Source organism: Mytilus californianus, unplaced genomic scaffold (genome assembly GCF_021869535.1).
Source record: "Mytilus californianus isolate M0D057914Y unplaced genomic scaffold, xbMytCali1.0.p SCAF_1, whole genome shotgun sequence".
Taxonomy (NCBI): Eukaryota; Metazoa; Mollusca; class Bivalvia; order Mytilida; family Mytilidae; genus Mytilus; species Mytilus californianus.
In genome coordinates, this window is record NW_026262581.1 from 96488425 (window position 1) to 96503053 (window position 14629).

Below are 14629 nucleotides of genomic sequence, written 5' to 3' on the forward strand. Positions count from 1 at the left end.
CTTGGTAATCTCTATGGAAATGAGATGTGCCAATACTAATACAACTTCTTACCTAATATCACTGACCCTCCACTGGAAGTTTTCCATTAACGGACCTTAACACAAACTAATACATTGCTGACCCTGCTGCCGGAAACAGCTTGCCTAAGTCTCGATTTTTTAAACTTTGTTGAGGCAAGACAATAAAATAAGTTATTCACCTTTTATAAAAATTGGCCTTGTCAAATTGTTCTCGTAACATAACATTGCCAGTGTATTCAATGATAGGTTCTCCTTCACCAATTGTCTCAGATGCTTCCAATCCCTGTAAAAAATAAAATAAAATTCATGTGCTTAGGGTTATTGTTGGAAACCTGAAATTTTTATCAGCCAAGGAGAAATAAAATAAAATTTGAACTAACTACACCACATAAATATAATGCTCCGCTGGGCGCAGCTTGATACGACCGCAGAGGTCGAACCCTGAACAGTTGGGGCAAGTATGGACACAACATTCAAGCTTGATACAGCTCTCAATTTGGATTGTGATTAAATATTTGACACAGCATAGGTTTCCGACACAGAATGAATGTGGTCTAAGAACTTAAAATTTTTTAATTTACCTATTATGGTCCAATATCCAAAATCTAAATATATGGTTAGATTCAGCATATCAAAGAATCCAAAGAATTCAATTTTTGATGAAATCAAACAAAGTTTAATTTTGGACCCTTTTGACCTCAATGTAGACCAATTTGATAACTGGGCCCAAAAATCAAAATACAAGGTTAGATTCAGCATATCAAAGAACCCCATATGTTTAATTTTTGTTAAAATCAAACAAAGTTTAATTTTGGACCCCAACTTGGACTAACTTGAAAACTGGGCCCATAATCAAAAATCTAAACACATGTTTAGATTCAGCATATCAAAGAACCCCAAGAATTCAATTTTTGTTGAAATCAAACAAAGTTTAATTTTGGACCCCAACTCGGACCAACTTGAAAACTGGGCCCATAATCAAAAATCTAAACACATATTTAGATTCAGCATATCAAAGAACCCCAAGAATTCAATTTTTGTTAAAATCAAACTAAGTTTAATTTTGGACCCCAACTTGGACCAACTTGAAAACTGGGCCCATAATCAAAAATCTAAACACATATTTAGATTCAGCATATCAAAGAACCCCAAGAATTCAATTTTTGTTAAAATCAAACTAAGTTTAATTTTGGACCCTTTGGACCTTAATGTAGACCAATTTGAAAACTGGACCCAAAATTAAAAATCTAAATACACAGTTAGATTTGGCATATCAAAGAACCCCAATAATTCAATTTTTGATGAAATAAAACAAAGTTTAATTTTGGACCCTTTTGACCTCAATATGAACCAATTTGATAGCGGGCCCACAAATAAAAAATCTAAATACATGGTTAGATTCAGCATATCAAAGAACCCCATGTATTCAATTTTTGTTGAAATCAAACAAAGTTTAATTTTGGACCCCAATTTGGACCAACTTGAAAACTGGTCCCGAAATCAAAAATCTAAATACATGTTTAGATTCAGCATATCAAAGAACCCCATATATTCAATTTTTGTTAAAATCAAACTAAGTTTAATTTTGGACCCTTTGGACCTTAATGTAGACCAATTTGAAAACTGGACCAAAAATTAAAAATCTAAATACACGGTCAGATTTGGCATAACAAATAAACAAATGTGGTCAAAGATTTTACAAATCTAATGCGCCATACTGTGCAATTAAAGATTACTTCTTGAAATTTTTCAATATTTGAAATTTGAAAAAAAAATAATATTTGAAGAATAATTCTTTTTAATTTCTGAAATCTGAAATGAGAAAAAATTGACCCCCCCCCCCACAATTTCTTTTTACCCCCCCCCCCCCCATTTTCCCCCGAAAAAAATCTTTCCCTCAAGATATGGTCATAATCTCGATTCAAATTTCCAATGCAATTTGCAACCATAATTATCCATTTAAATTTACCATAGTGCTAACTTAATCTATTCTATAAAAGTAATAGAATTTAAAATATGGTGTCAAATCTTTCATATGGATTTTTTTGTAAAAAAAAAAGATGCAACATTTGCAGATATTTTTACTGGTCTTCCTTTATAAATATGCATTTCTTTAAACATAATTTAAAAGCAGTGTAAGGGAAGTAATCAAACGTTGTATGTGGATTACCTCCCTTACACTGTTTTAAATTGTCTTAATTGTTCATTAACCATTACTTTATACATAATTTAAAAGCAGTGTAAGGGAGGTAATTCAAATGATGTATTTGATTTATCTCCCTTACACTGCTTTAAATTATGTTTTGTACTAAAGTATTTGTCCCTATAAAAATGCTTGTTTTTTGCCCCTTTTTTGGCCCCCAATTCCTAAAATTTTGAGGCAATTACCCCCTAAATCAATCCCAGCATTCCCTTTGTGATATGGAACTTTTTGGTATAATGTCAGAGAGATCCATACATTAATTCACAAGTTATGTCTGGAAGTTACAAAACTGCTTATTTTTGGCCCTTTTTCCTTAACTGTTGGTACCGTAACCCCCAAAAACAATCCCAACCTTCCTTTTGTGGTATTGAACCTTATGGTAAAATTTCATAGAGATCCATTCACTTAAACTAAAGTTAGAGTGCGAAAACCAATGTGTCTTCGGACGACGACGACGACGCCAACGTCATACCAATATACGATCGAAAATTTTTTTGCGGTCGTATAAAAAGATCTTACATACATATATCACTCTAACGATGTCACAAAAAAAGGAAATGCTGGGTGTTTATAAATAACAGTTTCATCTATGCCAAATTAATAAAAGAAGAGTTCCAATGTCCCACATATTTTACAGGCAGTAACAAAAAAATACTTTTTTTTTTGTTCTTTAAATTCTTTATAAATATCTATGAGAAATGAAGGCTTGAGAACAAAGGCAATGCAATTTCTGATATAATTCATATTTTCAAGGGGCATTACTCTATTAAAAATATTTGATCAGCACGGATTTTCAAAATTGTTAAAGACATTGCTGATATAAACCTTTCATACAAATTTGATTAAAATCAGGCAAAAATTGAATACATGAGAGCGCTAACTATGCAATTTTCCGTATAATTAATATTTCCAAGGGCATATTTAACCAACAATTAATCAATGAAAGAGGATTGATCGGCACTAATTTTCGAACTTGTTTCATAAAAATCTGACGAGATTCGTACACATGAGAGCGCTAACAATGCGCCGATGAGGGGGGTTTTTAACGACCTTGACTACCTATGAGGCTTGCACGGCCGGCCCTGGCTTACGTCTTTTGGGGAATTTGAATAATTTATTTTTACCTTATGGTAATTGATATAATTTTGAGTGACAAAAATCATAACATGAGTCAAAAGTAAAATGAGCAATAATTTGATAAAAAAGTAAATAAATAAATAAATTGATGAATAAAAACAAAGATTACAAGAATATGTCAATAGTACACGGATGCCCCACTCACACTATCATTTTCTATGTTCAGTGGACCGTGAAATTGGGATCAAAACTCTAATTTGGCATTAAAATTAGAGAGATCATATCATAGGGAACGTGTGTACCAAGTTTCAAGTTGATTGGGCTTCAACTTTATCATAACTACCTTGACCAAAAACTTTAACCTGAATCTGGCACCATCCTTTTCCATGTTCAGTTGACCTTGAAATTGGGGTCAAAACTCTAATTTGGCATTAAAATTAGAAAGATCATATCATAGGGAACATGTGTACTAAGTTTCAAGTTGATTGGACTTCCAACTTCATCAAAAACTACCTTGACCAAAAACTTTAACCTGAAGCGGGACAGACGGACGGACAAACGAACGAACACACAAACCCAGAAAACATAATGCCCCTACTACTATCATAAGGGGCATAAAAATAAACAGAACTTAAATAAATAAAAAATAATAAATGATTTTTTTTTGTAAATAAAAAAAAAAAAAAAAAAAAATAGGAGCCACCAAATGCCGGAACAGGAGAAAAGGCCAAAAATAAAACATCAACAATGAGCGGCAGCAACGTTGTCCTGGTACACCTACAGCCAAGTAAAGAGCGGAAAAATTTGATATGCCAAATTGTGTATGTGAATTTAGTTGCCAAATATTTTGTATAAACCCAAATAGGCTTAGATATGTGTTTGTGAATTGAAGAAAAATACTTAGAGAAAGTTTTATGTGTTTGTGAATTTAAGAAAAATAATTAGAGACGAGTTTTATATGTACATAAAAAAAAAAAAATGAATAAATAAAATAAAATAAACCCAAAGGGTATATGTATAATTTTGACTGCTTTGTGCTAGCCTACTGTTATTGCAGGACTTTAAAGTGCTAGTACACCAGAAAGTTGTCCGCAGGAAGACAAACGCCCCACTACTAACAATGCAATTTTCCATGTAATTAATATTATCAAGGGGCATAACTCTTTAACCAACGATTAATCAATTAAAGATAATTGATCGGCACTGATTTTCGAACTTGTTGGGGACATTGCTGATATTAACCTATGATACAAGTTTCATAAAAATCTGGCAAGATTTGTACACATGAGAGCACTTACAACGCAATTTTCCATATAATTAACATTTCCAAGGAGCATAACTCCTGATTTTTGACCTTGTCCGAAACAATGCTGATATAAACCTATGATATAAGTTTTATAAAAATCTGGCAAGAAATGTGCTTACTAGACCAGACAGACAGACCCCCCCAGTGTTTCTATGCCCCCCCCCCCCCCACAATACATTGCGCAGGGGACAAAAAGACTAGCAGAACTGACTGTGATGCACATAGCAAATTAAAATCGTTGGAACTGTAAAATTTCCATGATTACATTGAATTACAGTTTATAAACACAATAACGCCTTACCTTTCTATTTTTGTTTACCTCTGTAACATGACACAACTGAACAAGAAGTCTTCCATTTCTTTTGTAGTTAAAATTACCAGACTGAAAGAAGAACATATATTCAACAAAGATCAGCAAATTTTCCCCCCAAAAGATCTCACACAGGATACCAACTAACCAATTCTTATTCAGCTAAGTACTTACAGGTAAGTGTGATGATTTTCCTTTAAATAATTATCAAATAATCAATTTGATGTTCATACAAGAACTCATACAGAATGCATGTGTTGTTGTGCTAAGCATTCTCCCATTCGTAACTCAAAAGTATTGGAAAATAGGAAGTAGATGTCTGAAATATCTAACATGTTCACACACATTACAGATGGTCCTTGTTGAGCTGCTGACCAAATATAGTGCAATTCTGTTTGGTAGTTACTGAGAAAATTAGGAACAAAATATTTGAAATTCATTCAGCATATTAAAAAATTTAAAGAATCAGCAAACAGGAAGTAGGAATCTGAAAAATTTGATAGATGCTCACACTTTACAGTTCAACATTGCTGAGCTGCTGACCAAATATGAAAGGCATTCTGATGATAGTTTTTCACAAAAATGCAAGGAAAATTTTTAAGTTCATGCAACATATGAAAAAGTCAAAAGTATCGGCAAACATGAAGTATATCTGACAGAAACAAAAGTGCTCATGCATTACAACTGATTCCTTCCTGTCAAGCTTCTGAACAAATATGAAGTCATATCGTTAGTAGTTTCTGAGAAATGTGTGACAAAAATTTGTTGGACGAAAGGACAGACAAGGTGGTTGCAATATAGCCCTTACTTTTAGAGTGGGGTATAATATGGTTTTACTTACACAAGTGAGAGATCCATTAAGTTTCTTCAGTCCAAGAATTGCCTGCATATCTGCACTATACTGGTTCTCCTTTGCCTCTTCATATTTATCAACCCATGGACTGAAAATATTATACATATCTCTTCAAATTGAACATATAGTCAATGTTTCTATGCTTCTCATATAACTCTTCAGAAAAAGTTATATTTAAGACTTTGAAATGAATATACCAAATTCCCTCCTCCTAAATTACATTACATATTCTCAGCTTCCTTATAAATCCCTTTTGGATCAATTAAAAGTTCCACAACAGTGATGTTCCAATAATGCAAAATATTGGCCTGTTTAAACACATGAATTCTGACAGACATACATGTACAACTAGTTCGTTTTTAAAACTATAAACTTAACTGGTCTTTATTTAAAGAACAAAAAGTTTGAAAGCAACAAAATTGATTATCTAGTTTTCTTCACTTGTAAACTGTTTAAGCACTCAGCTTATAAAATATAATTTATTAAATTAAAGAATACCTGTAAGAGCTATCCCAGGGATCCTGCTGAGCATTATCATTCGTAATCAATGATAAAAATCCAGACTTCTTCCCCATCTACAAAACAGCACAGCACAATGATGTATTTGTTAAATCTTTAAAGTAAAATTAGGGACACAGCACATTTCCCCAAAACCATGGCATACTTTAAGCATGCAAAAACAATAGATTAAAAATTCGTTAGGGGTTCCAGGGAACCCTTTTTCTTGCCTATGATTGCTGCTGTCCGTGATAAAGTGTAATGTTGACTTAAAAAGTAAGTCCATTTATCAGTAAAATACAGAATTAAAAAAAAATTCAAACTTTTTCTTTAGATGCTATTTCTTTGTCTTGAAGATAAGCTTCTGTCCAAGTTTCATAACAACCCATAAAGGTTTACAAATTTAATCCAGACTATCTGTAAATTGTTAACTGTAAAAAACAAAGTCTATCTATCAGAATAAAATTCCCCGCTGGGGCGCAGCTTGATACGACCGCAGAGGTCGAACCCTGAACAGTTGGGGCAAGTATGGACACAACATTCAAGCTTGATACAGCTCTCAATTTGGATTGTAATTAAATATTTGACACAGCATAGGTTTCTGACACAGATTGAATGTGGTCTAAGAACTTAAAAATTTTTAATTTACCTATTCAAACCATATCATTATTATTTGCTTTTATATATAAATCAGAAATAACCAATTTAAAATGGAGAATTTTAAAGAAAAACAAGGGAAAAAAAATCCCCCCCAAATTTTTTGAACCCCCTTATGATTCATCACCCCCAAACTCAATCCCAGCCTTCCCTTTGTGGTATGGTACCTTGCAGTACAATTTCAGAGAGATCCATACACTTGAACACAAGTTATTGTCTGTAAACTAGAAAAATGCTTGTTTTTTTGCCCCTTTTTGGCCCCAAATTCCTACACGTTTAGGGCAATTACCCCCAAACTCAATCCCAGCTTTCCCTTCGTGATATGGAACCTTGTAGTACAATTTCATAAAGATCCATACACTTACACACAAGTTACTGTCCTGAAACTAGAAAAATGCTTGTTTTTTTGCCCCTTTATGGCCCCTCATTCCTAAAATTTTGATGGCAATTACCCCCAAAATCAATCCCAGCCTTCCTTTTGTGGTATGGTACCTTGCAGTACAATTTCAGAGAGATCCATACACTTGAACACAGTTATTGTCTGGAAACAAGAAAAATGCTTGTTTTTTGCCCTTTTTGGCCCCTAATTCCCAAAATTTGGAGGCAATTACCCCCATAATCAATCCCAGCATTCCCTGTGTGATGTGGAACCTTGTAGTACAATGTCAGAGAGATCCATACACTAACACACAAGTTATGTCTGGAAGTTACAAAAAATGCTTATTTTTGGCCCCTTTCTGGTCCCTAATTTCTAAATGTTGGTACCATAACCCCCAAAATCAATCCCCACCTTCCTTTTGTGGTATGGAACCTTATGGTAAAATTTCATAGAGATCCGTTTACTTAAACTAAAGTTAGAGTGCGAAAACCAATGTGTCTTCGGACGACGACGACGCCAACCTCATACCAATCTTCGACCGCAAATTTTTTTTGCGGTGGTATAAAAATAATCTCAATTCAAATTTCTAATAGAGTTTGCAACCATAACTACTCATTTAAATACATCATAAAATATTAAAATATAAAATGACATACAGTCATGGTTAAAATTAATATATATTAGTAGTAACTTCTAAAATAAATTTACAGCTTATCATCTCAAGACAATCATTATTTCTTAATACATAATTTACAAGCAGTGTAAGGGAGGTAATCAAACATATATACAACAGTATTCTTTAAATGGATTGGATTACCTCCCTTACACTGCTTTTAAATTGTCTAAATTGTCGTTTAACCATAAAAACCCTTGTTTTTCCCCCTTTTTTGCCCCTAATTGCTAAATGGTTTGAGCCATAACCCCCCATAACCATCCCTTTGTTGTATGGAAACTTGTGGTATAATTTCAGAGAGATTCATACACTTAAACACAAGTTATTGTCTGGAAAGTGCAAAAATGCTTATTTGGGCCCCTAATTCCTAAACCTTTGGGACCATAATCCCAAAAATCAATCCCAACCTCCCTTTTGTGGTTATAAACCTTGTGTTAAAATTTTATTGATTTCTATTCACTTATACTAAAGTTATTATTCGGAAACCATCTGTCTTCGGACGATGCTGACGACGACGACAACGTGATACCAATATACAACCAAAAAATTTAATTTTTGCGGTCGTATAAAAATACTAAAAATTTTTTTTTTTAAAGATATGCTTCAGATATTATTTCTTAATCATTAAAAAGCTTCTGCCAAAGTTTCATAAAACTCTATGACGGTTTGACAAAGTTATTAATTTAAACTTTAACCCCAGACTGTATCTACTTGTTAACTGTCAAAAAACTAAGTCCATTTATCAGTAAAAGATGGAAAAATAAAAAAATATTTTCAATTTTTTTCTCTGGATACTGTATTTTGGTCATTAACAAGCTTCTGTCCAAATTTCATAAAATTCCATGTAGGTTTGACAAAGTTATTGATGTCTTAAAAAAAAACTTTAAATTTAATAGAAAACATGCACAAGGATACTCTTAAGAATATAAGTATTGTATCAATTATCTGTTTCACTATTTTTTCAGCTTTTTATGAAAATTCAAAGAGATTTTTCAAAATAGTTATAACCATGATAAAAAATTACCTTATTTTTTATGTTCTTTTTGGATGTTGAGTCCCTCTCCTTCAAAGATATCTAAACATAATAAACATATAGTAAATTTGAAAAGAAAGCAAGACAAGACAAAGTAAGTTTGAAGTTTATATTTTTTTAACCAGAAGAAATTACCAAATGAAGATTCATCTGAAAAGGATCATTAACTTTTTTGGTAAGGTATTTTTAAGTTCCTACATATGAACTCTTACTTTTTAACAAAATGGACAAACTATTGGTACAGATACTTGAATTAACTGCTCAAATGATAAGACCCAAATTTTTCAGATCATTTATGCATATTTACATCAACATATGAAGTTAGAAAGTACATTTCAATGTGTATATATTTAATGGCTAACACAGCTACTTCTCTGTTGATTAGGCAGATTCCTTAGGAAAGAATCTGAATTAAATTCCAGCCTTTCAAAAACCTTAATATTTTATTACAGGCAAATATTACATAAAAATGTAGACAATACTCTATTTAAATTACCCTCAATCTTCTGCTTAAATCTTTGTTTTCTTTTTCCTTTTTTATATCTTTCTTGTCCTTCTTTGTTCTTCTGACTTTGTCGTCCTTACTTTTAAGAATTTTTGTTCTTTTCTTGGGTTTTCCCTTTTTACCCATATCTTGAGACATTCTCCTATTAACAGGCTCATCTGGATCTGTATCTGTGCTTGAATCCGCTACATATACAAATGTTAAAGTAAAAGTAACAGTATTTAACAAAAGTTGGCACTTGGATAAATAATCTACGAAGACAATTTTCCAGCTATAAGTTCTTGTATAAAGTACTATCAATTGAAAACAAGGTGTAGAAAAATCTGTTTGGTTATAAAGTATTAACACAGTTAAGCTATTTACAGGGTTTTTCATCTTTTTCACCGTTTAGATATTGCATTACCTCATTAACAATGAAACCTAAAGTACATAATTATACATCATTTAATAGTAGGTCAACTAATATCAATTAGTAGATTTTCATCCAACTTAGGGAAAATGTGGATAATTTGAAGATTTTTTTATTCCTTATACAGCCACAACAGTAAAAATTTCAAACACTCACAAATGAATAAAAAATACATATAAATTTAAAATTGATTTCTAATCAACAAAATTTGTAAGGCATCATGATTTTTGTTCTTCAACACAGCTGTCTACATGAAGAATCAAGAATTGCAAAAGGAAGTTTGTATGCAACAAAATTATTGACATATCTACCAGTAACAGAAATAATACAAAATCTGGAAATCATTAAATTAATAAGAAAAAAACAAAAGAAGAAAATTGTGGCCTAATAATGAACATTTAGACTATCATCATTTCATGTGTTAGAAATTAATACAACTTATCCTTAAAGTCAAATCCAATTTTTCTTTCAAAAGACAATCAACATATCAAATTTCATTAAGCTTTAACATACCTTTTTACAGATTATATTTTTAGGTTTTATACTTTTCAGACATTGGAGTAAGTCTACTTTAGTGGACCCCATAACAATTGTTATTTATTTTTATTCAAAGGTTGGCAACAAGTGTGGGTTATTTTTTCAACAAAAAGTCAAGAATCCAAAGTCAAAATTCTGAAATTAATAGATGTCAGAAAAAGTTATCTTTGGAAGGATGGGCTGTACTATTTCTGATGATACAGATACACACAAGACAAGTGACGAAGATGTCCAAAAATGTACCAAACAGGGAAAACTATTGATCTACTTAATTTGAAACATTTTGATCACAATAGGTTTCTGGTTTGGTTTTTTTCCAATTAAAAGACCAAGTTTAGTTCTACCAAAATTGTAATGTTGTAGTCTTTTCTTGACAAATTTGTGTTTACCACAAAAATATCAGTTTGTTCTAGAACTGTTCAACTAATAACTACCTGCAAGGATGAATTCCCTTTTTCGCAGCTGAATTTGTCTTGCTCTGTCTCTGTCCAGAGATCTAGGTTCACATATTTCACAGAAGTAGGATTCAGGAATATTTGTTCTGTCAACAGCCATACAGTCAATATGTTGCCATACGCTACAAAGAAAAGAATAATTACACAGCAAAAGACACTAGATTCTTTCTTTACATCTTTTATGATGCAAACTATACTAGCCAAATTAATTTACAAACAGAATTTTAATTGATTTTAAAATATATCAGGCAAAACAAGTAGAAATGTGAGCTATTGCTCACTAATGATACCCTTGCTTTAAGTATATAGTAAACAGGAAATTGAAGATCGATGGATATGAATATGCATTGCACAATAAATCATATTAGCATGAAGCATGATAACAAATTTCAGTAAGCACTAATTTGTAGTTTTCCTCAACCAAGGACCTCTGAGAAATACTTTTCATAAGGATTGATGTCGGACAATCTCCGATTTTTTCCCCCCGGAAATCAAATTAAAAAAAAAAAAAATGCCAATAATTTTTTTTGACTCTGCAGCTTTTTTTAGACACGGCAGGGGCGAGGGAAAACAAACTTAAATTTAGTTTTGGCCTTAAGAGGCAGAGGTATAATAAAAATACAACAAGGCAAACTTATGAATCACTTTGAAAAGTATTGAGACAATAAAGTGAAGCCTTATATATCTAATCCTACCTACTGTTTTTACGTTACTTATATCCTTTTTCATGTAAGTGTCACACCTGGCATTTTGTTTAGACTGCTATTGTCACAACAGATCCTGCAACCAACATCATGACTGACCTCTTGGTAATAACAATTGCCTTTAACATTTCTGCTTGTCAGATGAATTCTGACTCTAGCATGCTACTTACACCTATACCGTCATTTAAAATTTATTTACCTGCACTTGTCACAACATATCATGTATCCATCATCATGAGTGAAGTCACAAATACATCTGGTAATACTATCATCTACAGCATCACTGCTTGTCACATCAACACTGGCCTGTTGACCTACACTTGTCACTGATATCTCTTCTACTTCAATATGACCATTTATCTTATCTATAAAAGCAGGTGATGGAATCCGTGGTGGAGGAGAAGCTGGTGGTGGTGCTCCATAATTGTGATCCTGAGAAAAAACAGAACAGGTTCAGGTAGATATTCAATATACTTGCTCTGTAATGGAACTACATATTACACTGTACAACTGATTTTTATGCACAATGTAATTCTGATGCAAGAAAAACAAATAGAAGTGCGAGCTACCACTCATTAATGATACACCTGATATAAGTATTCAATGAACAGGAAGTTGTCGATTGTCTGCTCTATGGTCGGGCTGTTGTCTCTTTGACACATTCCCCATTTCCATTCTCAATTTTATCAAGCAATGGATGTGATAAGGCATCAAAGCATTAATGATTATGTGTTAGAATATATATAGATTCTTTAAACAGGAAGTAGATAAGAGATATATGGGAAAATGCTTCAAAGGGTATACCATGCTCACACGAGGCTTGATACCAAATTTTTGGAACCTCTGACTCACAGTTTTTGAGAAAAATGCAAAGAAAATTTCATATATGACCAGTAAGTGTAAGAATATACAGGTATTCAGTAAACAAAAAGTTGATGAGCGATAAATGTGAAAACATTACGTAATGTGATCACAATTATGGAGCACCACCATAAACCCGCTGCATTTGTTTGCACCTGTCCTAAGTCAGGAATCTGATGTTCAGTAGTTGTTGTTTGTTGATGTAGTTCATAAGTGTTTCTCGTTTTTTATATAGATTAGACCATTGGATTTCCCGTTTGAATGGTTTTACACTAGTTATTTTTGGGGCCCTTTATAGCTTACTGTTCGGTGTGAGCCAAGGCTCCGTGTTGAAGACCGTACTGTGACCTATAATGGTTTACTTTTATAAATTTTGACTTGGATGGAGAGTTGTCTCATTGGCACTCATACCACATCTTCTTATATCTATATCACATGGTATAGAATGCTCCCTCCTTCAGGGCTGGGTATAACAAAACCAGATGAGCATTAATCACTCCATACACATGCAAGGCACTACCACCAGTACACAGGACTATTCCATAACTAACATAAACTGTTATCACAGAGATATGTCTCGCCTTTTTGTAATTTTGATAATGCAAATGTTGAAATTAAAATAGCAATACTTTAACATGTAAGTTATGCAAATATTCAAAGTCGATGAACCATGACTGAAGGTACATGGCTAAACAATCTCCATGGAATGAGATGTGCCAATGCTAATACAACTGCATACCAAATACCATTGACTTATTATAAGTCGTTCCCTTTAACCCTAAGACTGCTGCATTCATTTCTATTGTACTTTTGTGTATTGCTGAATAAAATTTTAATCACTGATGAAATAAACATGTTTACTTACAATTGCAATATCTTTGTAAATATTGAATATTCATCAATAAAAGTTATATAAAAAAGTATTGTTATATTCTGTATTTTTTATTTATTTTATTTTTGTGTGGGTCTCTGGTCATTTATTACCTGTACAGGTGCAAATAGAGGTAAACAAAGGTAAATTTTTTTTTCCCATGTTTTATTAACGCGAATCCATCAATGTAAAAACTTTTCAAAGGTATCATTGACTTCAGAATTGAACCAATATTGTTAAAAATCTATTATAAGAACTAGTTCTATTGCGATTATCAAAAGAAAAAGTTTCTTCTCGGACCAACGTTTTTTTTATGCAACTATTTTCCGGTATTTTCCTTCCGACTTTCGACTTTTACTTCAATGTACAAATATGTTTTAACAACAAGTTCATTGATATAACTTTCGTCAATAAATAATCTTGACAAACATAATGTTCGAATCTATCGATATCAGTGATCAATATTGATTCACAGTTGAAAGCGCAATGATAAACATCGCAAACCCTGTTTCATGTCATCCATTTCGAACATCGTCTGGGGAATCCCCGTGGTTCCCGCTTTAAAAGTCTTCTGTTCGCAGTTTTGCTAGAATGTTTCTTTTTCCATCTATTATATCTTCTGTTCTCGTCCAAATCATTTAAATTGGCCGCCGCTGTTCCATCGTTATCATTGAAATACTTCTGAACGTGTTGGCCATCACTCCATACAATTTCTGCGATTTTGTTACTTTTTTCATCTAAATTTTTCACTTTCTGTTTCATCGCTTATACCTGATTTAAAGTCAAGAGAAACTCGAAAGTATGCCGAATTTTAACCAATCAGAATCCATACAAGTCTAAACTGCCGCAATCTCATGAATATTGACGCCGCCCATTCCATGGTAACTGTGTAAACAAATGAGATACGGAAACGACAATAGTCGAACGTAGCAGTAGCGGACTGCTTTATCGGAACGACAATAGTCGCGCGTTGCACTCAGAGTTAAACAAACCTAAACACAAACATTAACTTGTAAACTATGTAGAAGTTTCAAAGTCAATGAACCATGATCAGGGGTGGGGCTATATAATCTCCATGGAAACGATACTTGCAAATGCCAATAAATTTGCATACCAAATATCATTGACTTAATATTAGGCCAACCTTATAAATATGTTTGTTTGCAGTTTTTCGACTATACCTTCAGACTGAAGGGTCGGTAGGTAGGAAAAATATTTTATTTTATCAGCCAAAATAAAGTTTAAACAAGCAGTTACACAAACCAAGTTTCTTGTGA

The 14629-nt window shown here is 32.7% G+C and overlaps 1 protein-coding gene across 2 annotated transcripts in view; it reads right to left on the reverse strand.

The window, feature by feature from the left end:
• LOC127710185 (inactive histone-lysine N-methyltransferase 2E-like) overlaps nucleotides 1-14629 on the reverse strand; it is a 64192-nt gene that overhangs the window by 31764 nt on the left and 17799 nt on the right. For both annotated transcript variants that reach the window (XM_052215952.1, XM_052215951.1), the window contains exons 4-11: nucleotides 11820-12052; nucleotides 10896-11038; nucleotides 9507-9700; nucleotides 9002-9052; nucleotides 6269-6345; nucleotides 5759-5858; nucleotides 4909-4989; nucleotides 201-304 (exon numbers count right to left, since the gene is read on the reverse strand). In XM_052215952.1, the coding sequence (XP_052071912.1) occupies nucleotides 201-304; nucleotides 4909-4989; nucleotides 5759-5858; nucleotides 6269-6345; nucleotides 9002-9052; nucleotides 9507-9700; nucleotides 10896-11038; nucleotides 11820-12052 (983 nt within the window). The remainder of the gene's footprint in view (nucleotides 1-200; nucleotides 305-4908; nucleotides 4990-5758; nucleotides 5859-6268; nucleotides 6346-9001; nucleotides 9053-9506; nucleotides 9701-10895; nucleotides 11039-11819; nucleotides 12053-14629) is intronic.